Source organism: Alnus glutinosa, chromosome 3, assembly GCF_958979055.1.
Source record: "Alnus glutinosa chromosome 3, dhAlnGlut1.1, whole genome shotgun sequence".
Taxonomy (NCBI): Eukaryota; Viridiplantae; Streptophyta; class Magnoliopsida; order Fagales; family Betulaceae; genus Alnus; species Alnus glutinosa.
In genome coordinates, this window is record NC_084888.1 from 32398592 (window position 1) to 32421832 (window position 23241).

The following is a 23241-nucleotide window of genomic DNA, read 5'->3' on the forward strand; positions in this document are numbered from 1 at the left end:
GTTTTTTATAGTTGTTTTGAAATCATGGATGAAACTATTGCCTCTTGTTTGGACTCTGTAATTGGGTATCCGCCCCTTTGTTGTTGTTTAATTCGTGTAACCTTTTTTTTCATATTTGAATAGGAAAAAATAAAATATGAGATATAAATTGATAAAAAAAAAAAAAAAAAAAAAAAAAAGGAAAAAAAAAAGGAGGGGTAATACGGGAAATGGAAGCTGACGAGGGATAAAGTAAGTAGCTTTCCCAATTCAACCAAAACGTGCTTTTATTTGTCCTTTTACCGCTCGATCAAAATCTCAACAAAGCAAAGCAAAGCAGGTCAAAATCTTCAAAAACCCACACAATCCTCTCTCTCTCTGTCTCTCTCTGTCTCTGTCTCTCTCTCCCATGGCGGCCGAGAACGCCAACAAGAAGACTAATACACAATCCAACACCTCCACATTCTCCCACGACCCAGCCCCTCCCTTTGACATTTTGTAACCCTCATAACTCGCTTTAAATCTCAAAGCCCCAGTCTTTTTGGTTTTTACATTTCTCTGCAACTATAAACACCCCATTGGAACTCGTTCTTATCTATCTCTCTCTCTCTCTCTCTCTCTATCTTGGTGTTCGTGCTGCATTCCACTTTTACTAAAGCCCCATTTCTCCCTCTCTCATTCCAAGGACTCTTAGCTAAGAGAAAGAGAAAAAGAGAAGCTTGGCTCAACAACATAAGCGCTTCTTTGAGATCTGGGTTTTCTCGGTTTTGCTTTGGTCCCAACGATTTTTGCCTTTCTTGGGCTCGGTTTTGTGGATTCTTGTTCTGGGTTTGCTTGTTTGAGATCTGAAAGAGAAAAATGGGGAGCAAATGGAGGAAAGCGAAGCTGGCACTGGGTCTCAATCGATGTGTGCTTGTCCCGAGAACTTTAGAGGACTCACCTCCTTCTCTAGAGGGCTCTGAGAGGCTCTCCGATGCTGCTCTGCTCTCTCCGCCCAATTGGGGCTCCGGTCCGTCGGGGCCGAGCACGCCGACACCGTCTTCTCACGGTTTAAGGCTGTCCAGGAGTGGTAGCAAATCGTCCAAGGTATCAAATTGTTTGCCATACAAGTTTCATGGTTGTGTTTTTTTCTTGTTTCTTTTCTTTTATTTTTTTTTCCTTAACCTTTGAGCTTTGCTCTCTTTGGTTGTTGAGGAAATGGAGGGACAAGATGATATGAAGTCCTGGGTTAGGTTTTCTATGTTGTTTAGGTAATTAAAACAAAATCAGCTCAAGTAGCCAAGTAGGACAACTGAGGCAGATAGTTGCTTTAGTGGAGTTTTACTAAATAATGGAAAATGGAGATTTTCTCTTCTTTTTTGGGTACTAAATAATGGAAAGTTATGTGACAAAAATTAAACTTAACGAACATAGATATTTTTTTTTCTCATCAATAAAAGTTTTCTTTTAAGCATTTCTTGTACTTTTCTCATGACATGGACAAGAGAAGGATCTTTGAAATTTCTTTATTTTTATTATACCTTGTTTGGATATGTGATTTGAAAGTTTTGCTATCTCAATTATGACTGTGTTTTCGTTTTCATCCACATGTCAGCATACGATATAATTAGATTAACGTTTTCAACCATATGAATCTTCCTTGTTTTCCAACTTCCTCATTAATAGGTTGAACATATCAGTTTCTGTATCTTTCAGTATTTTTTTTTTCTTTTTTTATTTGAGTAGAAATTTATATGATTCAAAAACTCCTCTGTATGTTGTTTGGTCTAATCATGTCTTAGCAGTTTTTGAGGCGTGTAAGAAATCAACGAGCTTGGCATTTAATGTCATGTTGCTTTCTTCTCCTTAATTAGGCTTGTGGGGTTGTGGCATACGTCCTTTTCAGGACCATTCTTGTTTGCCATGCTAGTAAAAGAAGACCACAGGTTTTACCTTTCCTTTTTCCTGCGTATTTTGGAGGGAATAAAAGTAGCTTGTTTGGTGAACTCCTCCATTTTGACTGTTAATTTACAAGCTTTCTAGCAGGGAATTTCAATAAAGATGCAAGAAAGGAAAGAAAAAATGAATATGATAAATTAATTAATGATTTCCATCCCTTTGATGATTGATTTTCCAATTGTTTCTCTGGTTTTTTAAAAGCCCTGGTGCATCCTTAATGACGGTAACAATGTTTACCTTCTTGATAACCATTCAAAAGTGACACCTTTGATTTTTAGCTTTTCTATTTCCTGTCTTGTCCTCTATATGTGGGATACCTAACATTTGACTTCTTTTCCAGCTTATCTGTGTTTTTGTGCTTTATTTTTATTTTTTTTACATTAAAAAAAAAAAATGCACTTCTTTTCTTGGTCAGCTCATAGGAAAAGCTACCCACAGCTACAATTATTGCTAGTGGCAGAAACGGCCACTTGCCACTTGCAATCTCCTTTGCCTAGTGGAAAATGGGCTGGAAAAGTCTAATCCTTCGATCTCTGATGCTACAACATGCTTATCAAAAAGAGAAATTGGAAAAGAAAAAAAATAAAGGAAAAAAGAAAAGAATATCACATGTTGCATGAGCTATGGTACTAGAAAGTTCTGGTTACCCTCCTTTTTTAAAACTTAACTGATAAATTGGTAGTGCAAAAATGGAAAGCGAAGAGAACAAAAATAAAGGCTCCTACTAAGTAGTGCAAAATTATTTTCAAAGTAATAGATGAATTTAAACTTGCTTAAGGTGGTTGTGCTTCTCTTCCTATGATCCTATCCCTCTAGCACTAACCTGTATATGAGATGGAGTTTCAAATATACATATATTGAAACTGAGACGTAGATATATTGAAAAAAAAAAATATCCTTGGTTGTTTATGCTAATTACTAACCTTTTCTACAAACTCCTAACTATACTTGAAAGTGGTTGCTTGAAACACATATATGTTCGTAAACTTCATCACAAAAATGAAATCACATGGAACTTTTTGTTATGAATACCTCCTCAAGTATTGAAAAAGAAAAATCCCTATAAGATACAAAATATTTCTTCTATATTTAAAGCCTCAGGAAAACAGAAAAGATATACGTACTCATTTGGCCCAGTATGGAACATCTCTCTGTTTTCTTGATATTCTTACTAGAACTATAATTTTTTGAGCGACCCTAGAAGTGCAATTGGTGCAAGAGTTGTTAGACTTTTCAGAACGCATTGTGTGGATTCCTTCATTTCTTAAAACTTCGTAGTGCAATGTCTTAACTGAACTTGGTAAAAAATGTTGGTCAGATTACTTTGTTTCTTTAAATCACAGTGCTCAATGAGTATGAGTGGCTAAGTTAGACCTTTACATACTCCCAAATGATTCTTTTATGAGTATTTATTCACTTTCTGCAAATTGTGCCCCTCTTTTTGATGTGGGAATTTCGTGATGTAGCTTGTTGTTGTCCTTAACAATATTGTTGAAGCATGCCAGTTACAAACTATGGAATTTAAACCTAACTATAAAATTTGTAAAACATATGATTGATTGAAGAACGTTATTTGTTGTAAATTGATAATGAGATATTTTTTTATAATTATGATTTTTGAAGTGCTTTCTCTGAGATCTTTGTGCCTGCATGCGTTTAATACTCTATTTACTCACCTTGCTTGCTTTCTTTTACATTTTCAGCAGATCTGCTCGATATGCTTAACAAAAATGAAACAAGGTGGTGGTCATGCTATTTTCACTGCAGAATGCTCACATTCATTTCATTTTCACTGCATCACTTCAAATGTCAAACATGGCAACCAAATCTGCCCAGTTTGCAGAGCAAAATGGAAAGAAATCCCCGTGCAAGGTCCTAGTTTGGATCCTCCCCCTAGGAGGGCATCAATCAGTCCAGTAGGTTGGCCCCAAAATGATGCTTTGATGACCGTCGTCCGCCGACTACCTCCAACTCGAAGAGATTCAAATCGGCGGCATATCATGCCACTATATCAAGCTGCAGAGCCAGCTGTATTTGATGATGATGAATCCTTAGGTCACGAGCCTGTATTTTCTGAAAGAAGCTGTTGCGATAAGAATGTTGCAGAGGACAATACTGTTAACACAATAGAGATAAAAACATATCCAGAAGTTTCAGCTGCTGCTCGGTCTGATTCTTGCAATAACTTCACTGTTTTGGTCCATCTCAAAGCCTCTGCTTCAATTAATAAAGAAAATCCCAGCAGAAGCCAGGCTAGCTTGCCACAAATTTCTCAGACTCCTCGTGCTCCAGTTGACCTAGTCACAGTGCTTGACATCAGCGGTAGCATGGCAGGTACCAAGCTTGCATTGCTTAAACGAGCTATGGGGTTTGTAATACAGAACCTTGGTTCTAATGACAGGCTTTCAGTTATTGCCTTCTCCTCCACAGCCCGTCGCCTCTTTCCCCTTCGTCGAATGTCTGACGCAGGGCGCCAACAGGCATTGCAAGCTGTTAACTCTTTGGTTGCAAATGGTGGGACCAACATTGCTGAAGGCCTGAGGAAGGGTGCCAAGATAATGGAAGACCGAAGAGACAAGAAGCCAGTGGCCAGTATAATACTGTTGTCTGATGGACAGGACACTTATACTGTCAGTGGCTCTGGTAATAACCAGCCTCAACCAAATTACAAGTTACTCCTCCCTTTATCCATTCATGGTGGTAACAATACAGGATTTCAGATTCCAGTGCATGCTTTTGGATTTGGTGCGGATCATGATGCTTCATCTATGCACTCAATTTCAGAGACTTCTGGAGGGACATTTTCTTTCATTGAGACTGAAGCTGTGATTCAGGATGCATTTGCACAATGCATTGGGGGGCTTTTGAGTGTTGTAGTGCAGGAGCTCCAAGTGGGAGTTGAATGTGTACATGCAAAAACCCACCTTGTCTCACTAAAAGCAGGAAGTTACCCAAGTCGTATGATGGCTGATGGACGCAATGGATTTATTGATGTTGGAGATTTGTATGCTGATGAAGAGAGGGACTTTCTGGTTTCCGTTAATGTACCTGCAGAGTCTTCGAGCAGTGAAACGTCATTGATAAAGGTGAGATGTATTTTCAAGGATCCCTTAACTAAAGAGGTGACAACAATGGAGAGCGAAGAAGTTAGGATTGGGAGGCCTGAGATAGCTGGACAAGTGGTAGTGTCAATAGAGGTAGACCGGCAACGTAACAGGCTCCAAGCGGCTGAGGCAATGGCACAGGCACGAGTTGCAGCTGAGCACAGAGACTTAGCTGGTGCAGTTTCAATTCTTGAAAATTGCCGAAGAGTGTTGGCGGAGACCATTTCAGCCAAATCTCATGACCGGCTTTGCATTGCGTTGGATGCTGAGCTCAAGGAAATGCAAGAGAGGATGGCTACTAGGCATGTATACGAGGCATCTGGGAGAGCATATATCCTTTCTGGACTGAGCTCACACTCATGGCAAAGAGCAACAGCAAGAGGTGACTCAACTGATGGTTCAAGTCTTGTCCAATCTTATCAAACTCCATCAATGGTCGAGATGCTTACTCGATCTCAGGCTATGTTACTAGGCAGTCCATCTCCCCAGAGGCTTATCCAACCATTGTTGTCATTCGGGTCACAACCGAAGCCAAGGTAAATTTTGCCGGATTATTGTGGGGGTCATCTTCAAATAGCTTTTTTGTTGCGTTTCCCATTTTCCTTTATTTTTAATTTATGTTCTGGGGAGGGTGATAAATTGGAGAGATAAGAAGAGGGGTTTTTTGGGCTGTGATTTTGCTCCTATCTTATATGTGTAAATGAATAAAGATGGGGAAAGGGCGAAAGGATATATTTGGGAGTAAAAGAGGACACCTAGGTAGGGTTTACAGCATATGTTCTTCATTTTTGTGTCGTTTTGGGGGTGGTGTACATAATGATGAATGATTTTTCTCTCTGGGAGAACTGGGTATAAGTTTGTAATTGTGAAAATGGTTGGGTTGAACTCTTTCACCTAATATATAATTTACTTGCTCTCGATTCTTTCCGCTAAGCTCTGTTATTTTGTTGAGTTCATTGATTTCTCTGCGTGTGCGTGCATGTGTGCCTATGTACACAACCAACTCAAGTGCTCTTTAAGACGATGCACATACACAACATAACCAACTTTCGGTTTTTCCTTGCGGGGGTAAAAGTAAAACTTGTGGAAGAAGCGCCACTTCGATCATCCTCAGCTAGTGTAAAATGAAATATTTTTTACCGTGCCATTCATTAAGTTGCATAGTAGTAGTGGAAAAAAGCAGTGAAATTTTGAACTAAACGCTTCACTCGGATTCCTTAAGAGAAATATTGCAGTGTCCAGCTTGCTAGGACTTGGGCTCAAAGAGGGAGGACACTGGCCTGCTTAACTCGAAATTGTAGACAGGTTGACAGATTGATCCTTAATAATTAATATATATTCCCCTCATCAGAAAATTACAAATAAGTTCTTTAGTACAGGGTCTTTTGGAACGAAATCTGATGAGGTTTGAAAGGAAGACGCCAAAATTAATAGTACAAATCAAAGTTGGAAGCCTTGATCAACTTATCAAGGATTCAGACATGGGCTTCACAGATGTTTCCACAGTAACGCCCTGACAAAGCATTAGTTCAAGCCTGACCCACATGGTTGCTTGAAACATTAACTCATCAGCAATGTTGGGGCGTGTTTGCTGTTGGTTCTTTCTAAAAGCACTAGCAGCAGACATCTAACCATTTTCCTTAATATAGGAAAAATTTAGGGAACTAAACCACTTTTTTTTTTCTCTATACAAAAACAGCCTACAATAGATTCCCTTAATCTTCCCCATATCATTAAAATAATATTTTTTTACTTTTAATATATATTTTTTTAATTCCAAAAAACTGTTTGTCCTTTCTCTCTTCTCCGTCTTTCTCCTTTCTTCTTTCTCTATCCTTTTGTCTGAGCCGCTGCATCTCTGGCTCTTCTCTCAACCTCTCTCTCTCTCTCTCTCAACCTGATCTCTCTTCTCCGCATTTTTTCTTTCTCTTTCCTCTCTCTCTCTCATCTACGTCTTCTCCGTCTCTTTCTTTCTCATCTGAGTCTTCTCTCTCTCTCATCTCTTTCTGAATCTCTCTCTTGTCTCCATTGATTTCTTGGTTTTGTTGCCTTCTTGTTCTTTATTTGTTGATTTCGAGTGGTATTTGGGGGTTTTTGAGTTGTGGAGCCCACTCAAAATCAAGGCTACTTCTTCTTCTCCGAGGTCCAGTTCATCCTGGAAGTAGACCTTGAAGCCATCGATGGCCTTTGGAGATAGCACGACAACAAAATGTTCAGGTATAGCGTGCAGAAGAGAGGGAAATTTTGCAAGACCCAATGATCAAATCAATCATCTTGCAATTGGCGGCTTCATTGGATCGGATCGAGCTCTGTTTCAATTTTTTGGGTTTCTAATCTGCATTGGTAGCCTCTAGCGGTTCCGGTTTCACTCCGACACTAACTCTGGTTCAGTTGGTTTAGCTTCTGGTTCTAGTTGGGAAGGAAGGACGACGGAAAGAAATGAAGACGGATGAAGTGGTTCAAAGGACGCGTGAAGGAGAGAGAATCAGAGAGAAAGACTTTTTTTTTTTTTATTATTAAAATATTGTATTGGGTAGCTACAGTGCTACTCAATGTATTGGGAAGCACTGTAGCTTCCCAAGGAGGACCCTCTAAAATAGGGTAACTGCTGTGACTTGATTTTTTGACTTTTTTCAAATTTTTCCTATTTTAGGGAATAGAACTACTTATAGGGCATCTGCTACTAGTGCTCTATTAATCTAACTATTTTGTGCTACACTAAACGAAAAAGTGGAAATCATGCAATTGGACACTGACAAGAGAATACAAAAGGTGACAAAGGGGAACCTTTTTGGAGCTTATAATTCTACAAATAACTCAGTTAGAGCACTAGCAGCAGATTCTCAACCATTTTCCCTATTTTAGAAAAAATTTAAGGAATCAAACCACTTTTTTTCTCCCTATATAAAAACACTCCACAACAGTTTCCCTTTATCTTTTCCTATATATTAAAATAATATTTTTCTTACCTTTTACTTTTTTTTTTTTTAACTTTATTCAGAAGCATTTTTTTTTTCTCAATTTCTCTAGCATCAACGTCTTGTTTGTCCCTTCCAACACCCCTTCTTCATCTTCTTCTCAATTTCTCTCGTTCAAAATCGTGGCTGTCTTTTTCTCCCAGGTTTAGTTCATCCGGGACCCCAATTTGCCTAAATCCCAGCTTCCAAACCCATCTCAGCACTAGTCTAGTTTCTACCATTGTTGAAAGAGGAACACGTCAGATTTGGAGGCTGAGACGCAACGGAGAACAGTGTATACAACAGACACGCAGTCAGGAGGATAGAGAAGCGGAGAGAGAGAGGAACAAGAAGAGGAAGAGTGCAACAGGGAACATCATTCTTGGACAAAAGTTGTTCAAGTCGAAGTCAAGTTCCTCTGTGAATGATAGAGCCAAAGAGTAGAGAGATTTTTTTTTTATTAAAATAAGGGATTAGGCAACTACAGTGCTACCCAATACAATGGATAGCACTGTAGCTACCCAAGCATGGAGCCCTAAAATAGGGCAACTGCTGTGGCTTGTTTTTTTGTGACTTTTTTTAAATTTTCCTTATTTTAGGGAATAGAACTACTTATAGGGCATCTGCTACTAGTGCTCTTAGAAAAAAGAACAAAGTTTTCTTTCAAACCGGTAAGTGTCCAAAATGCATGTAATTATTCATTTCTAATTCCCTCTAGGCTTGAAAAAAAATGCAAACAGAAACAACCAGCATGATTGAAAAAAGCTCTTGTTGCTTCAACTCCAGGCATCTTACAAACCAGTTTATGTTTTTTGCTTGAATTGCAATTTTATTGTGTATAAAAAGTACAGACTTCTCTAATTCCCTACCAAGGACAAAATGAAGAATAATAAATGATGATGATAATCTGCACGATAGAATTACCAAACCAATGATCATAGGTATCAACTTATTCAGCTTACAAATGGGTGCAGATAATACGTGTGCTTAACTCTAACCAACGGTGGCCGGGGTGGGAAGGAGTTCACAAGAGAGTCCAGAAAATAGTTAGTGTTTTGGCAACCAGAAAAAAAAAAAAAAAAAAAAAAAAAATCAAACGCTGAGATTATCCAGCAGGCAGAAAACAAAAACTAGCCTGACTTGCCCTCATTTTGTCTAGGAATTTTCTTGTACTCGTAGTTGTTTATGTCCACCTTCTCTTGCAAAGCCTATAACACAGAAACAGAGAGGTAAGCCACAAATGATCTTTGATTATGTAGTGAATCATCCCAGCAAAAGTCTTTACCTTTAGCTCCTCCTCCAATGAAATCTTTTTCGGTTTATATGCGTCTATAGGCCCCGTTCTGGACAGTGCTTTTCTAGTCTCAATAATCTCCCATTCCTGATCATCCTTTACCTTAGCAATGTCCTTGCTGAACTAAAAAGTGCCACCACACTTTAGAAGAAGAGGAGGAAAAACTAAAAAGAAATGATGATGATGATGATGATGACGACGACGACGACGACAACATTCTAGAAACCAATAACTATTACAGAGCAAGCAGAAAGAACGCAAACAAAGTTTCTTCATATTACCGAGCGTTACATTCCTTTGAGATTTGTTTTGCTAATGAATGTAAAAGTGCATTCATGCTGGAGAAAGCAGAAGAAAAATATTTGCATATAAACAATAGCTAGTTCTTAATATCAATTCCTTCAACATGGACAACAAGTGTTTTTCAGTATTAGTATTATGGTATATGCAATATTCATACAACTACATCACTTTCCTATTTTGTGGGAAATGGGAAAAAAGGCAGGTCCTAGATGATCAAGTCTACACGTGAAAACCTAGCTACACTCAGCACTGTCAAGCCTAATCAGCCAAGCTGCTTGTTAAGCTCAGAACTCAAGCCAGATTAACACATCTAACTGGGAAATGGCTAAGGAAAGTGACAAATAGACCGATACCGGACCAGTTTGTATGCTATTCATTTGTGTACAGCCTTAAAGGCTTACTGCAGAAATTGAGTATCTTAATTACAAAGAGATGACCTAATAATTAGTTTATATCTAAAATTAGGATGAGTTAGAAATAGAAGAGGGCTTCGCATCTGAATTACCGATAGGAGCGTGTTCCAATCAAAAGAGTGAACTTTTATTGGTTGCATCAATCTACAAATGATAGAAGAAAAACACATGATGCAACAGGGACAGGTATCAAACGGTTACAAGTGAACCTCCGAGATCTATAGCTGAAAAGGAGAAAGAACTGATTATAACTCAGATTTGTGGAATTTCCAGCAACTGGGCTATATAATCTTACAAGACTCTCTCCAAGTTACTTAACTGGACATGCTTTAGATCCATGAAGAAATACCTAAAGCCAAAACCCTTTATTCTGTTTACTTTCCGGGGAAGAAAAAAGGGAACCACTTCTGGTGGCCTTTAGTCCACAATCCACAAGTAAGGAACTTGTTTAAAAAACAAACTAAGTTACTAGTCTACAAGGTAACACAACAACCCCCTTAAAGTTAATATTACATTCACACACCAACTGAACATGCTCAGTCTAAGATGTCACAGATGTCTCACCGGAAAATAGAAGAGAATGTTTGACAAGATTGAACAGCACTTCATGTCATATATTTCCATCTTTTCACAATTAACAGTGAGATCAGAATAATTGGAATTGTAAATTTTAGAATAAAAATAGCACTAGCCTGCCTTGCAAGAGATGACCAAGACCAAGTGCCCCAAATACCGTGAGCGAGACCATCGGAAGCCCATATCTAATAAATGGGTGTTTTTTACCCCATCGCCTAAACGAAGATCCAGAATTCTGAATCTTAGCAGCGGTAGAGGCAAGATTAGTAGTTTTACCAGACTGACTCATTGAATTCTCAATGGTTGTCATTTTTGCACACCATGAGAGCACCTGCATAGCAACATCAACCTCACTCATAAGCATAACACGACTTCTTGTGGTAGTTACTAGTCAAACACACCAATTAGCTCAGATTTCTGATGTCTGAGCTCAGTGACGGAGGAGGGGGAGCCGGTAGGGGCCATGCCCACCCCAACCCCACCCCCCAATTTCTCGGAAAAGAAAAATTATAAGGATGAAAAGAAAAATTATTTTTAGCCCAAAGACTCATTTTGTCTGCTAAGAAAATTTTGAAAAAAGAAAGATATGTAATCGAGTAACATAGAGCTTGATGTTTAAAACCCAAGAACAAAAAAAGAGAAAAAAGATCTTAGCTACTGAATCTTACAAAAAGAAATAAAGAAAGGAGATCGAAATCGAACAACATTATTTCAGAAAATACGATGGGAAATTGATATTACCTGGTTGAAGCTTAGAATCGCGAAGCAGAACAGTGTGTTCTCCAGGGTCAGAGCATGTCTAAAACTGAAATCGTTGTGCGAAGTATGAAAACGTACCTGAAGCCAAGGCTCAATGGGCTTAGTAGTTGAGCCCGTTGAGATAGTTGACACTTAACAGCCTGGGCACAAGCTCATCATCTGCAATTCAAGCCTCAGGCCCAAAGGAAGAAGGATTTTCAAAATCTATAAGGTAATTCTATGATGAGAAAAATACGATTTAACCTCTCAAACTATTAGAAATTCCCTAGATAGCCTCTCGAATTATCAAGGTTTGGACTTTGGCCTCCCAAACTACCAAAACCTTTAAAAAATATCATTTTTTGACAAAATATGCCCATAATACTCATGTTACTTGTTATTTTTCAATTAAAAATTAACAAAAATTAAAAAAAAAAACTAAAAAAAAAATTCTTATTTATTTTTTTATTTAAAAAAATACTGCGATCGACCGGAGGACATATTGCTTCTTTTTGCAAACGGACGGTGACCATAGAGGAGTCGAGAAGATCAGGTTGCGGTTGGGAAATAACGCCGCCCTAAATACCCATCTTTTTTAAAAATAAAAATAAAAATAAAATTTAATTTACTTTTTTACTTCTTTTTTTTTCATTTTTTTATTATTTTTAATTGAAAAATGGCAGGGGTATTGTGGGGATATTTCGTCAAAATTGGCATTTTTCAAAAGTTTTGGTAGTTTGGAGGGCCAAAGTCGAAGCTTTGGTAATTCAGGGGGCTGTCTGGAGAATGACTGGTAGTTTGGGGGACTAAATTGTACTTTTCCCTTCTATGATTGATTTTTTCTATTTTTTTTTTTTATAAAAAAAAGTTAATCATTGTTTTTAATTAATTAGTTTAGCTTTTATAATCTCATTATTTATTAACTTGAGAAAAAAATATTTAATTTTTTCATTATCCTTTATATCTTATACTGGGGTGAAAAAAATTTAAAACATTTAATTAAAAATGATGGCACCATTGGCCCTTTCGCAATAAAATTGAAGATGAATTTCTAATGGATTCTCTAATGGTGTACATTGAAAGAGAAGTTGTTGCAACAATTAGCATAGATTCAATCATAGATGATTTTTGGGATTCAAAAAAACGATGGATTCCATTTTGATAGGTGTTTTGGCTGAAATTTGATGTATTATGAAACACTTATTTTGTATATTTTCTTTTGTTTATTATTATTATTTTTTTGTCAAAACTAAATTGATGCTAATTTCCTCTTTATATATTTATGTCACCTTTAATCTTAATATATTTCTTATTCATGCTTTGATCTCTAACCCTATTTTAATATATTTGTAATTCATGTATTGGCGGCTTGGCCCCGGCCCAAAATACTTTCCGGCTCTGTCTCGATTCATTTAGAGAAGCAAGTTATTTGCTTGGTTGTAAGAAAATGCAGGAAAAGAAAAGAAACTACCCAAAGATTGGGGCTAGGCAAAATCATAAACTTCAAAGAAAGAAGAAAAGCAAAACTAAATAAATAAAACAGGCATTTATGTCGAGGAAAATTTTAAAGTAGTATGGATTCTGCTTTTGTTTTTGTGTTGACTGGGTATTTATGCAGACAGTTGTAAACATTTTTGTAGGGGTTTATTCTTGTTTGGGAGTTTGTAATGCTTGTGTGCTTTTATAAAATCTTTCATTCATCTAAAAAAAAAAAAAAAAAGGCATTTCTCTTCTACTTATCTTTTTTTTTCTTCTTCTTCTTATTTTTCCTTTTTGAGAAACCAAACTGAGAATGTTGGCAAAGATGAACCAAAAATTGTCAATAAAATAATTGTAACACAGCAAATTTCTTTGTGGGTTCAGTCAAAAGTTATAATTACTTTCTCAGCAACCAAATACACAACACAGCGAGAAAGAAAGCAATAAAATTCGGTCCGTAGATTTGGAAACAAGAGGAGCTTTGAAATCCTTTTTGAATTCATAGAGCAATCAAAATTAATTTGTGGGGAGAATACTTACCGGTGCTGGAGCAATGACGGAGGAGAGGGGTTTTAGTTCGGCGCTAGGCATAGGAGAGGGGCAGCTTGTATGTTTTGTCGATGAGTTGATAAATGTCATTCTCAAAAGGAAGGAAACGATGAACGACGCGTCAACGCATTATCCATTTCTAGGGCTTTGTTCAGGTCCATGAAAATTGGGCCAGAAGGCTTGGGCAAGCCCAATCGAGACCAAGAATACCCAAGGGCTTCGTATATAATCGTTTATTCTTTTATATGCTTCGGGTCGGGTAGTTTTAGGAAGCTGAAGATGGTGGTGCATTTTCCAAGTTCAAGTCTGATTCAGATTTCCTAATCTGCGTGGAACAAGGATTTTCTGTGCTATATATAAACAAACAGTGTCGTCCCCTTTGCTTGTCCATCAAACTTCTCTGTTTTCTTCGTGTTCAATGCCAATGGCTCTTGCTTCCCAGATTGTGTCTTCCTTGCAAAGCACTCCAGCTGCATGGCTCATGCATCCCAGCAACGAAAACGACGACGATACTCCTACCCGTTGCTTTCTCAACCTAAGAGAGCAAAACCTTTACAATATCAAAAATGTCTTCGAGCCTCTCATTGATGCTTGGTGCGTGGGCTTGTCTCACGGGTGGGTGATGCTTTTGGACGTAAAAGCAAACCCACATCGATCTCTTTTATCCGTTCTCCAACGCTTGGATTCCTCTCCCATCTTTTCCTACAGAACTCAAACCACCCGTCCGTGAAGCCTACTTCCTCGAATACTTGCGGAAGCATTTTTTTGTTTAACGACAACAGGAATTTGACTATGGTGGTAATCTACAGAACCCCATCAAAGCTTGCGTTTTGTATGCATGGCGACAACACTTGGACCAACCTTGGTAGCACTGGCACGCGTGCAGACTATTCCGATATCATCTGCTACAACAATCTGCTTCATGCGTTGACAGACAGTGGTTCAGTTGAAGTGTGGGATTTTCTCAGCCGCCCTCCCCTAAAAATCACAAATTTTGGACCCTCTGGATCAACTGTAAGCGTTGATATGGAAAACTTTCCACGAGAAAAGTTTTCAAATTAATTTTACTTGGTGGAATCAGCGGAAGATCTTAATTTTGCTTGTCAATCGAGTTTTCAGCAACTTTGTTAATTCAAAAAGTGTGGCAATTGAGTAGGCTGACCTTCTTGATACAGAGGCTACTCACCCTTTGGTTTGTCCATACCGAACAAAGCAATTCCACGTCTATAAATTAGATGGCATTCGCAGCATATGGGAGAAGGTGGAGTATTTACCCGACAGAGCAATGTTTTTGGGCGGAAATCCATATCTGTCGCTCTCCATTACGGATCTTCGAGGTTGTGAATCGAATACTATTTACTTCACCGATGATAACCGGGATTAGATGGATGAGGATTATCTGTATGGCGGACATGATCTGGGAGAATTCAACCTGGCACATGGAATTTCAAAAATATTCTCTCAACGTTGCTATGAGAGGATTGATATGCCGCTGTTTGGGATAATTCCATGACATGCAAAACAAAGCCCTTTTTATTTTCTATAGATAGTCTAACTTTGATGCACGGGAATTGCAGTTTTGTATTTTTTAAGGGTACTGCTTTTTAGCCCTTGCTTTAGCTGTTTTGTTGCTATGGTGTAGTTTTTTTTTTGGTAATGAAATTCTTATTCATAAAAAATAAAAATAAAAGAAAAAGAAAAAAAAAGGGTCCTTCCTGTTTTTATTGTATGAACTTGTGGAGACTTTCAAGCAATCAATAAATACTATATTGAGTTGAGTGAGATTGAATTCGAATAATGCAAATAATTGGTTGACATATCAAGATACGTGTGTGTGTGTGTGTGTGTGTATATATATATATATATAACTTACAAATGAAAAAAAATATGATAAAACAATCGTTGTTACCTGAAAATAGAAGTGGTATGCAAACAATTGAAACAAAATTGAAGATGGTTTCAACTACATTGCATTACTTCGAGAAGATTGGCATTCCACTTGACAATTTATTCTAACCTACATAAATTGAGGCGATTTTGCAAAAGTACTGGTTTTCGAAGTGTAGAGTGGCGAGTGCTAAGCTAGTTCAAAAGGTAGAGAGAAGGGATTAAAAATAAATGAAACAAAAGCTCTGTTTGTTCTCTTTTTCTTTTTACTTTCATTTTAGAGTACGATATTCAATCTCCCAATTCACCATTGTCATGGTTTTCTCCTCCATTCACAAGTGGCGATGCTGGCGATGCTTTCGAATTTCCACCGGGCTTCGATGCCTTTGGATCACAGGGCTTGGACTTTAGTTTGAAAGTAAACCTTTTCAAGATCGCGTTCCATCCCCCTTTTGTTTTCACCAGCTTTTCGATCTCTTGTTTCATGCTGAAGCACTCTTTCTCAAGCTCAGAAACGCGTTCCTTCATGTCATCAACTGCTACAAGATGGTTTCCTGTGGTGCCTGCTTGGGTAGAGACATCATTTCTGGCCAGAGCAAGATTCCCACTAGGATGTTGTGAGTTCTCAAGGTTGTCAGAGACAAAGACCCAACCAGCAACAGAGGTGCGGAGTCGAAGTTGTTCAAAGAATAAAACTTGGACAATGACACGAAGTGGCAACCTCTCGTTCTGGGCTGCATGGGTGCTGGCTTCCAAGGAGAGTTTCTGGCAGTTCATGAGCCTGCAGATTTGTTCCCTTTCAGAGTCTGTTAACCAGGGATGAGCCTGAAAGACACGAAAGACAAGAAGTTATCTGGCGTGCAATAATGGAAAGTAACTTTAAAAAAGAAAAAGAAAAAAAGAAACGAACTAGCTCTTGTAGAATACAGAGTGATTGTCTTGGAGCATAGCAATATATTAATTCCATTGAAAGCAAGTATCTTTTCCACTATAAAAGAAATTGCTTGCAAAGAAGAAACTGAAAGTTTAATGCCCAAGCTCCATATTTCATTGTTGTTTCTCTAAAACATAAGCAAAAATTGTAACAGGAAAAAGAATAAAGAAGTCAATCTTATAGTAGTTAAAAAAGCTGATTCTCCTTGCTTAGGAAAAAAAAAACACTCTAAAATGAATAATTTCAAACTTGTAAGCAGATATACCAGAATTGAGTGTTTATCATGGTATGAATAAATCTCAAAACAAGCATGAATAATTTCAAACTTGTAAGCAGTGATAGAAGAAAAAAGAGACAGGTAAAACCATTCATAAGGCAATAATGCTCCATTCTAAACTAAGTCATCAGAAAACAATAAAACTATTTTGGAACTTGTAGTCTTCAAACAAGATGCCCAGAATCAAATCATTTTTGCAAGTAAATTATCAATAATGAGAGGAAGCACATTTGAAAATTCGTTTCTACCTTGAGGAATATATCAGTTGCACGGTAAATTCCATCGTCTAATGGCCTGGCAAAATCAGGGATAACAGCGGCAAGCGACTGAAATTTTGGTGACTTCAAGTTAACATCAGGTGCCACCTCGGCTAAATAACCATCCACCAGATTAGCCACCATTGTCATAGGGGTTAGTGAATGGCAACCTCCCATCAACTGTTCCTCATATACTATAGAATTAGAAGTAGAATCAACAGAATCATGATCTGCCAGCATGAAGTGATCAAGAATCCGCTGAATGCAGTCAATATCATAAAGAGTCTCCACTGAGTACCCCATGTTTGGTATCAGAAGATCTTCAAGAGCTGCTTGATCCAACTGAGCACCAACCCTTTTCTCTAAATTCTCAAGACACGATGAGCTAGCATGTAAAATCATTGCTGTTCGCAAAAGCCTAAGCAGGAATTTGGTTGGTGTCACACCCTTTTGGCTGGGCAGCAACTCCACTATTTCTTCAAGGAGACTCCTTTGATCCACATCAGATAGGGCAGAAATAGTTGCTCCTGGGGCAACATAGTTTCCAGTCTGGAAGCTTGATTGCCTACCCAACAAGGGGAGATGCCTCTTTGCATAGTAGACAATGGACCCGGAAATTCTCTCTGGCTTCATGCCTCTTGATCCAACAGCCAGAATCAATCTTTTATATAGAGGCAATCTAAGAACAGACACATCATCATACCACCAATCTTCACTGACAGTGTGTGGCTTAGCTGCTGTGCATATTCCATTCCAAATTACAGCCCCACCTGGGCCTTCCACAGCGCTGCGTCCTGACATGGGCCAACTAAACAAACTTGGATCTGCACAAGCTTTCATTGCCAAAGAATTAATGCATCTTGAAACAATATGAACCTCCTCTGCATGTGGGAGAACCTCTTCGCAGGTTTCAAGCGCTTTAATCGAGTCCGTCCAGTAACCAAAAATTTCGTCTAGAAAACTTTCTGTTTGTGTGATAAGATTTCCCTCTCCATAGTCTTCAGTCATCCCAAGATACTCAGCTGCACACCTGAGATTTACTACATTGAGTGCAGTGAGCTCTATTTTAACACCGTAACAGAACTTGGCTACAAGCAGAAAGGTTTTGGCTCCTCCAGGGATGTCATGGAGCTGCAAAACACACTTCTTCTCATCCTCGCCAGAAAGCTCTCCAATAACATCTTCTAATACTCCACTTCTGGACAGCAAGGGGAACTACCGGACATGCCAATAAGGGAGAAAATGCAGTTTGATGGGTTAAAAAGAAACAAAATATAAATATTCCAGAATACCAAAAATGCAAACAAGTCAATGCCTACTAAAGACTTAAGAAGCAAGGCCAGTTTTTTGACTTCCTAGAAGGCAAGACTATAATACAAGGCAATGATATCACCGTTGAATAAATAATAATAATAATAAACAAAAGAAGGAAAATAACAAGACTAGAGCTGCATGATCACAAGTTTTCAGACATACCCAATTACAAGTCTAAAAGAAAAGTCTCATTATTAAGCTCCCATTCAATGCACATTATTTTATCACTTCCTGTAAATAAATAATTAAAAATCAATATTTTTTCTCTTATTCCAGGACTACAAAGAAGAGGAAGACAATGAAGAATATCATATTCGTTCTTCGATTCTATATCATAAATATATGTAGGAAATAACATATAGAAATCGAGCTCCATGTTCATATTTTTCATACATCCAAAATTACAAGAAGTCTAAAAGAAAAGTCTCACTATTAAGCTTCTACTCAATACACATTTCACATTATGTTTAACTCTTTCTGTCTAATTGACAATCTTGGTATTACAAAGAAGACGATATAATGATAAAGAATATCATATTAATTCATTTATTTATATCACCAACTTAGATTCCCAAAAACAATTGCAAATAGTAGACCTGCCAAAATTTCCTCAGAAAATCCTTTAAAGCAATCCATGGATTAAACTTATGAGCTAAGAGCTCTCTCTCTCTCTCTCTCTCTCTCTCTGAGAAATGCAAAATTTGAAATTACTAATATAGAACATTTAAATGCAGACAAGATTAAATCTCAGATTATAAGAACCAGCTACTTTTATTTGTTACTAGTTGTACATCTCATACATGGGGAACCGCAAGACACAAAACATGCTGCCAAAGGGATAAGAGACTTAAGGTTGCACATTAAGGTGCTTTCTTCAAGCCTCATCTCGGTGTAAGTTTTGATGCAAGCCTTACATGCCTCTTAAACCATGGCGGTCAAGATACAAATGTATACCGTAAATAATAACAAATCAAGGCTTGCCCGGGGGGAAAAAAAAAAAAGCAGAGTAAAGGATTGATTGGCCAAGTAAAATATACCTTGTGGAGATGGAAGGTCCTCTCTCCAACTTCAATGATGACATCGGTAGTAAGCCCAGTTGAGCAAATCCTGCAAGCAAACATTTGGCTTAAGAGAAATCTAGCAGAGGAAACAAAATAGTACTCAAAAGAGATGTAGTCAACACAACAGTGGTTGCAAAATCAGCATTAAGTAACAATTCAGAGCCAGGAACCATGCTTGTAAGATAATAGCAAGGTGAGTGTAGATTCAGATGACATGCTGACAATAATAAAATCGACAAATGTTCATGTATCTATTTTCCTTCTAGTCGTAGCAGGAATTACTGTCGGAACCTTTGCAAGGTAAGTGTAGATTTATTTGACATGGAAACATACCAATGATTTCTTTCATCAACTTTTTGTTCTAGTCATTGCAGGGAGCATTACAAACACAATTATACTGACTATTTTGAAAGAATTCTTTTAGCAATTTCATCTCACTTTCTCCACTTGAATCTGTTTTACCTTCTTCTGATATGTTTTTTAACACTAAATGCTACGACTAGACTAACCCTCTCCCGATATTGACATTTTAATTTACCAAATCTAGTTTAAGCCCAAAGTTGAAGGTTCTTTTTTCTTTTTCTTTTTTCCCCTTTTAACTACTGTAACTGTTAGTCTTTACTGAACTGCTATCCCATTGCAACCAACACAAAAGAAGCCAAGGTAGAGGACATATGTATCATATAGATGAACAAGAAACTTGTCATTTATGAAGAGAAGGTGCGTGACTGGATGCAAATAACGCTAGAATCTTAGTATTAAATAATTTATTCATAACAAGGGGATGCAAATCAAGTGTTTGAGAAACCAATCTGGTGTCCAGAAATCTGATTTGAAGACCAAGCCAACAGAACGCAGACTTCCTAAGCTGCAGAAAATTAATTGCATAGTCAAGTAGGTTATGAGACAATTCGAGATACATCATTGAATAAAATCTGACGCCAAATCGTCCAAGTCGAAAACCCTTCTGCCAAGGTGTTTAGAGGGCAAATCTGACCAAGCAATATTAAAGCCAATTCCATATGAGAAACAGGGCCGCATTCCAATTATTTGAGGTTAAAAAACATGGATTTCATTATTTAGCTTCAAACCCCACCCACTACGAATAAATCCATGAAGTTCAGTACAAGCACAGAAATAGAATACCATATTTCTGTGGATTTCATTAATTAGAGCATTCATATCATCGGATGCATACAACCAATCCCAAAAGTTTTGAGTTCATATTGCAAAACAAAAAGAACCCATCACGCAACATCCAATTTTATCACAAACCCACATTGTAAAATTTCCATTTAAACAAACTGCAATTACAAGATAAATGGAAAAGGAACAATGCATATTGATTGTAGGCAAGAAATGACTGACCAGGTTTGGCCATCGAGGTGAAAGACTTCGGATTTGGACCCAACCTTCATGCACGCCATGTGTTACTCAATACAGTTAACTAGGTACGTCCAAAAGAGTTGCAGTATTCTATAACAAAGAAAAACGATGAACAATAACAATGACAATAGTGATGAAATGGGTTGTGAACTGATGAAACGGCCTTTTCTCACCCTTTATCTTTCACTGTGGAATCTTTCAGCTTTCTGCGTCTATATAGAGAGTGAGAGTGAGTAGATCGTCCCGAGTCTAAAGGGTAAAATCTAGGAGAAAAATCAGTCGATGATGTTACACCAAAAGGCAGTGTTTGGGGGGCTTTGAGACGTTGAAGCACTTCGTGGCTTTAATATTTTTTACGTTGAGAATATCACATAACTGTACGTATTTAATGATTGTTTCGTTGAAATTCGGAAATTCTCTTCCAGCGAATTTATTTATACCAAGGTTTAAAAGGTTATATCCATTTTAAGAAAATATCACACGACTCTAGGATCGCTAGTCTAAGCTCACCCGACTCTCGCTTACAATTACGTCTCCTATCATGAGTAAAAATTAATTAAAAAAACAAAAACCTTGATATATTGGCTATGGAGACCCACAATCGTAGGTATGTGGCCATGGATCCACATCAGTCCATGACTATGAGTCTAGAGAAATGATACTCGTACACAATTGTTACAACAATTCATAGTCATGAGAAATGATACTCGTACACAATTGTTACAACAATTCTACAACAGCTTACGTGGAAAGTAAGCTTTTCATCCTTTTTCTCTCTTTTTTTAATATCACAGTAAGAGTCAAAACTGGTTGGGGGGAAATGAAAAATTTCATTTCCCCCCAACCGTGAACGCGCCCCCCCCCCTCTCTCTCTGAATTCTCTCCGTACAGTCCCCGTCCCCACACAGTCTCCGTACAGTCAAATCGGCCTCCGGCGTTCGTCCCCGGTCCTTCACCGGAGTTATCCTCCTCCGCCCGTCGGTAACCGCCGCCCCTCTCTCTCTCTCTGGCCGGATCTGCCTGCTCCGTCCATCGGAAACCGCAGCCCCCTCTCTCTCTCTGGCCGGATCTGCCTGTTCCGTCCGTCGGAAACCGCCGCCCGCAGCCCCTCTCTCTCTCCCGCTCGCTCCGGTGCCGGTCGTCCCTGTCCCTCCGGTAACTCTGTTTCTCTCTCTGAAATTATTGGATGGTGTTGGTATTTTGCTCAATATGCTCTGATTTGCTTACCAAAAGAAAAATTTAGGACAGATGTTAGTTCAATCTGCTGATTATTTGGGTAAGTAAGGCTTTGATTTTCATTTTTAGTTTGTTTTGGAGGATTTTTCTTTCTCAATACCGAATGGGTATTGAGAAATTTTTGGGTTTGTGGATGATTTCCGGCAGAGGAAGTGAGGAACCGAATGGCTGTAAATTTATTGAAAAAAAATTATTAGAGAATTGCTTGACATGCTTAACCTATTAGAGAATATTCTGGAAAAAAAAAAAAAAAAATTAGTCAGTATTCCTGTTGGTGAATGACCCAACTTTAGGAGTTTCACTAAAGAAATTGTTAATACTTCAAACTCTGATTTAGTACAACCTAATTCGGTTTGTTTTTTTTTTTTTCCCGGCAACTTCCAGCAATGCTTACGATTCTAGATCGTTGACCCATCACTTCATATATGCTTACTATTAGCTCTCAAGCAGATTTGGGCTCACATTAAGGAACACAATCTTCAGGTTTAATTTTAGTGGATTTTTGCAAGAAATAGCTGGTTTTTGAAGCCCCCCTCGTGGGTTTGAAATGGCTTTGTTTTAGTTGAGGTTTTATTTTTGGATAACGCTTTTTTGGTGCTAAATAAAATGTGGATAATGTTGGTTACTATGATTTTTATTTTTATTTTTATTTTGTAGATTTGAAATGTTTGTGTTTAGATGAGTTCATACGTTTGGATAAGGCTTTGTTGCTGCAAATGAAATGTGGGTTATGTTATTGCTGTTGTGCGTCAAATTAGTTAGTATGATGTTTCTTTCTGAAACCGTATTGTGTTTAATTTAGGTTTTGGTTTTTTGGGGTTTTAGATGGGTTTCCATTTTTTGATAAGTTTCTCTTGGTGTACATGAAATTTAGGCTTTGATTCACTTTTGAAAAGGAAAGAAGAAAGACTCCCTGCCAATTTTGTTTGTCGCTGAAACTCCGAGCCAGGGGAATAATTTCATTCTAATTTGATCTTCGAGTTGGTTCCAAAAGAAGCAGAGCTTTCCTTTCTCTTTTCTCTCGTCCTCGCAGGTACCCAAGATTTCTCTTCTTTTGATTCTTTCACTTCATTGGGTAAAACAGAGAGCTTTTTCTATTTATGTTTAGAACAACTTGTTATGTCGTTTCTAATTTTTTGATTTCGCTGTATATAACAACTTGTGTGATGTAGTGAAAGAGAAATTCTGTACAATCTGAAAAATGTCATTTGCAAGGGATTGTAAGTAATTTTGGTATAAGCATTAATCCCTAGAAAGGATGTATATGACTTGTTGTGTCACCAATTTTATTTTTCAGGTTTCCAGTCTCTGAGCTGCACGCAGTGAAAAAACCTAGCCCCAAGAACAAAGAAACCAGTTACCGATGCTATGCTGTCAATTATCCGTCTTCCGATGAAGTCATTACTTCCACGTTGAGACTAATGTAATAGTTAATGGTATTTGATGTACATTTTTGTTGTCATTGAAGATGGGTGTATATTGATGTATATTTGACGTACATTTTGATGGGCATTTTGAAATATATTTGATGTGAATGTATATTTGATGCTGAATGTATA

General features: G+C 37.8%; 4 protein-coding genes across 6 annotated transcripts; 2 read left to right on the forward strand and 2 right to left on the reverse strand.

The window, feature by feature from the left end:
* The first annotated feature begins 301 nt into the window (after nt 1-301).
* Nucleotides 302-5954, forward strand: LOC133862664 (E3 ubiquitin-protein ligase WAV3). Of its 2 annotated transcripts, none has more exons than XM_062298512.1 (2): nt 302-1065; nt 3624-5954. In XM_062298512.1, exons 1-2 carry the CDS (start codon nt 838-840, stop codon nt 5559-5561), a joined length of 2166 nt encoding a protein of 721 aa, XP_062154496.1. In that variant the 5' UTR covers nt 302-837; the 3' UTR covers nt 5562-5954. The 2 variants fall into 2 exon arrangements, with proteins under 2 accessions (XP_062154496.1, XP_062154495.1); XM_062298511.1 differs by having other exon boundaries at nt 303-1065; nt 3621-5954.
* Nucleotides 5955-8872: 2918 nt separating this feature from the next.
* On the reverse strand, nt 8873-13429 carry LOC133862582 (uncharacterized). 2 transcript variants are annotated; one of them, XM_062298422.1, is made up of 5 exons: nt 13322-13429; nt 11306-11482; nt 10681-10895; nt 9264-9390; nt 8873-9186 (listed from the first exon to the last, which is right to left on the reverse strand). In XM_062298422.1, the coding sequence occupies exons 3-5, from the start codon at nt 10872-10874 to the stop codon at nt 9109-9111; spliced, it is 399 nt and encodes a 132-aa protein (XP_062154406.1). In that variant the 5' UTR covers nt 10875-10895; nt 11306-11482; nt 13322-13429; the 3' UTR covers nt 8873-9108. The 2 variants fall into 2 exon arrangements, with proteins under 2 accessions (XP_062154406.1, XP_062154407.1); XM_062298423.1 differs by lacking the exons at nt 10681-10895; nt 11306-11482; nt 13322-13429 and adding an exon at nt 10553-10662 and having other exon boundaries at nt 9264-9395.
* A 325-nt stretch (nt 13430-13754) lies between these two features.
* On the forward strand, nt 13755-14714 carry LOC133863374 (F-box protein At4g35733-like). Its single transcript, XM_062299317.1, has 3 exons — nt 13755-13924; nt 14113-14344; nt 14487-14714. Exons 1-3 carry the CDS (start codon nt 13755-13757, stop codon nt 14712-14714), a joined length of 630 nt encoding a protein of 209 aa, XP_062155301.1.
* Nucleotides 14715-15425: 711 nt separating this feature from the next.
* Nucleotides 15426-20835, reverse strand: LOC133863950 (BTB/POZ domain-containing protein At5g03250-like). The gene is made up of 5 exons (XM_062300114.1): nt 20620-20835; nt 20429-20536; nt 19037-19106; nt 16677-17900; nt 15426-16042 (listed from the first exon to the last, which is right to left on the reverse strand). Exons 2-5 carry the CDS (start codon nt 20485-20487, stop codon nt 15509-15511), a joined length of 1887 nt encoding a protein of 628 aa, XP_062156098.1. The 5' UTR covers nt 20488-20536; nt 20620-20835; the 3' UTR covers nt 15426-15508.
* Nucleotides 20836-23241: the final 2406 nt, after the last annotated feature.

What these genes read in the sequence shown, in the direction of transcription:
- LOC133862664 (XM_062298511.1), top strand. Translation starts at nt 838, where the DNA reads ATGGGGAGCAAATGGAGGAAAGCGAAGCTGGCACTGGGTCTCAATCGA. An exon ending in GTGGTAGCAAATCGTCCAAG is followed by an intron (nt 1,066 to 3,620) that starts GTATCAAATTGT and finishes TTACATTTTCAG; the next exon opens with CAGATCTGCTCGATATGCTT.
- LOC133863374 (XM_062299317.1), top strand. Translation starts at nt 13,755, where the DNA reads ATGGCTCTTGCTTCCCAGATTGTGTCTTCCTTGCAAAGCACTCCAGCT. An exon ending in GAGCCTCTCATTGATGCTTG is followed by an intron (nt 13,925 to 14,112) that starts GTGCGTGGGCTT and finishes TAACGACAACAG; the next exon opens with GAATTTGACTATGGTGGTAA. An exon ending in TTGGACCCTCTGGATCAACT is followed by an intron (nt 14,345 to 14,486) that starts GTAAGCGTTGAT and finishes GCAATTGAGTAG; the next exon opens with GCTGACCTTCTTGATACAGA.
- LOC133863950 (XM_062300114.1), bottom strand. Translation starts at nt 20,487, where the DNA reads ATGGCGTGCATGAAGGTTGGGTCCAAATCCGAAGTCTTTCACCTCGAT. An exon ending in CACCTCGATGGCCAAACCTG is followed by an intron (nt 19,107 to 20,428) that starts GTCAGTCATTTC and finishes GTTTGCTTGCAG; the next exon opens with GATTTGCTCAACTGGGCTTA. An exon ending in GGACCTTCCATCTCCACAAG is followed by an intron (nt 17,901 to 19,036) that starts GTATATTTTACT and finishes CATGTCCGGTAG; the next exon opens with TTCCCCTTGCTGTCCAGAAG.
- LOC133862582 (XM_062298422.1), bottom strand. Translation starts at nt 10,874, where the DNA reads ATGACAACCATTGAGAATTCAATGAGTCAGTCTGGTAAAACTACTAAT. An exon ending in GGTCATCTCTTGCAAGGCAG is followed by an intron (nt 9,391 to 10,680) that starts GCTAGTGCTATT and finishes TTTTTAGTTCAG; the next exon opens with CAAGGACATTGCTAAGGTAA. An exon ending in CATTGGAGGAGGAGCTAAAG is followed by an intron (nt 9,187 to 9,263) that starts GTAAAGACTTTT and finishes TCTGTGTTATAG; the next exon opens with GCTTTGCAAGAGAAGGTGGA.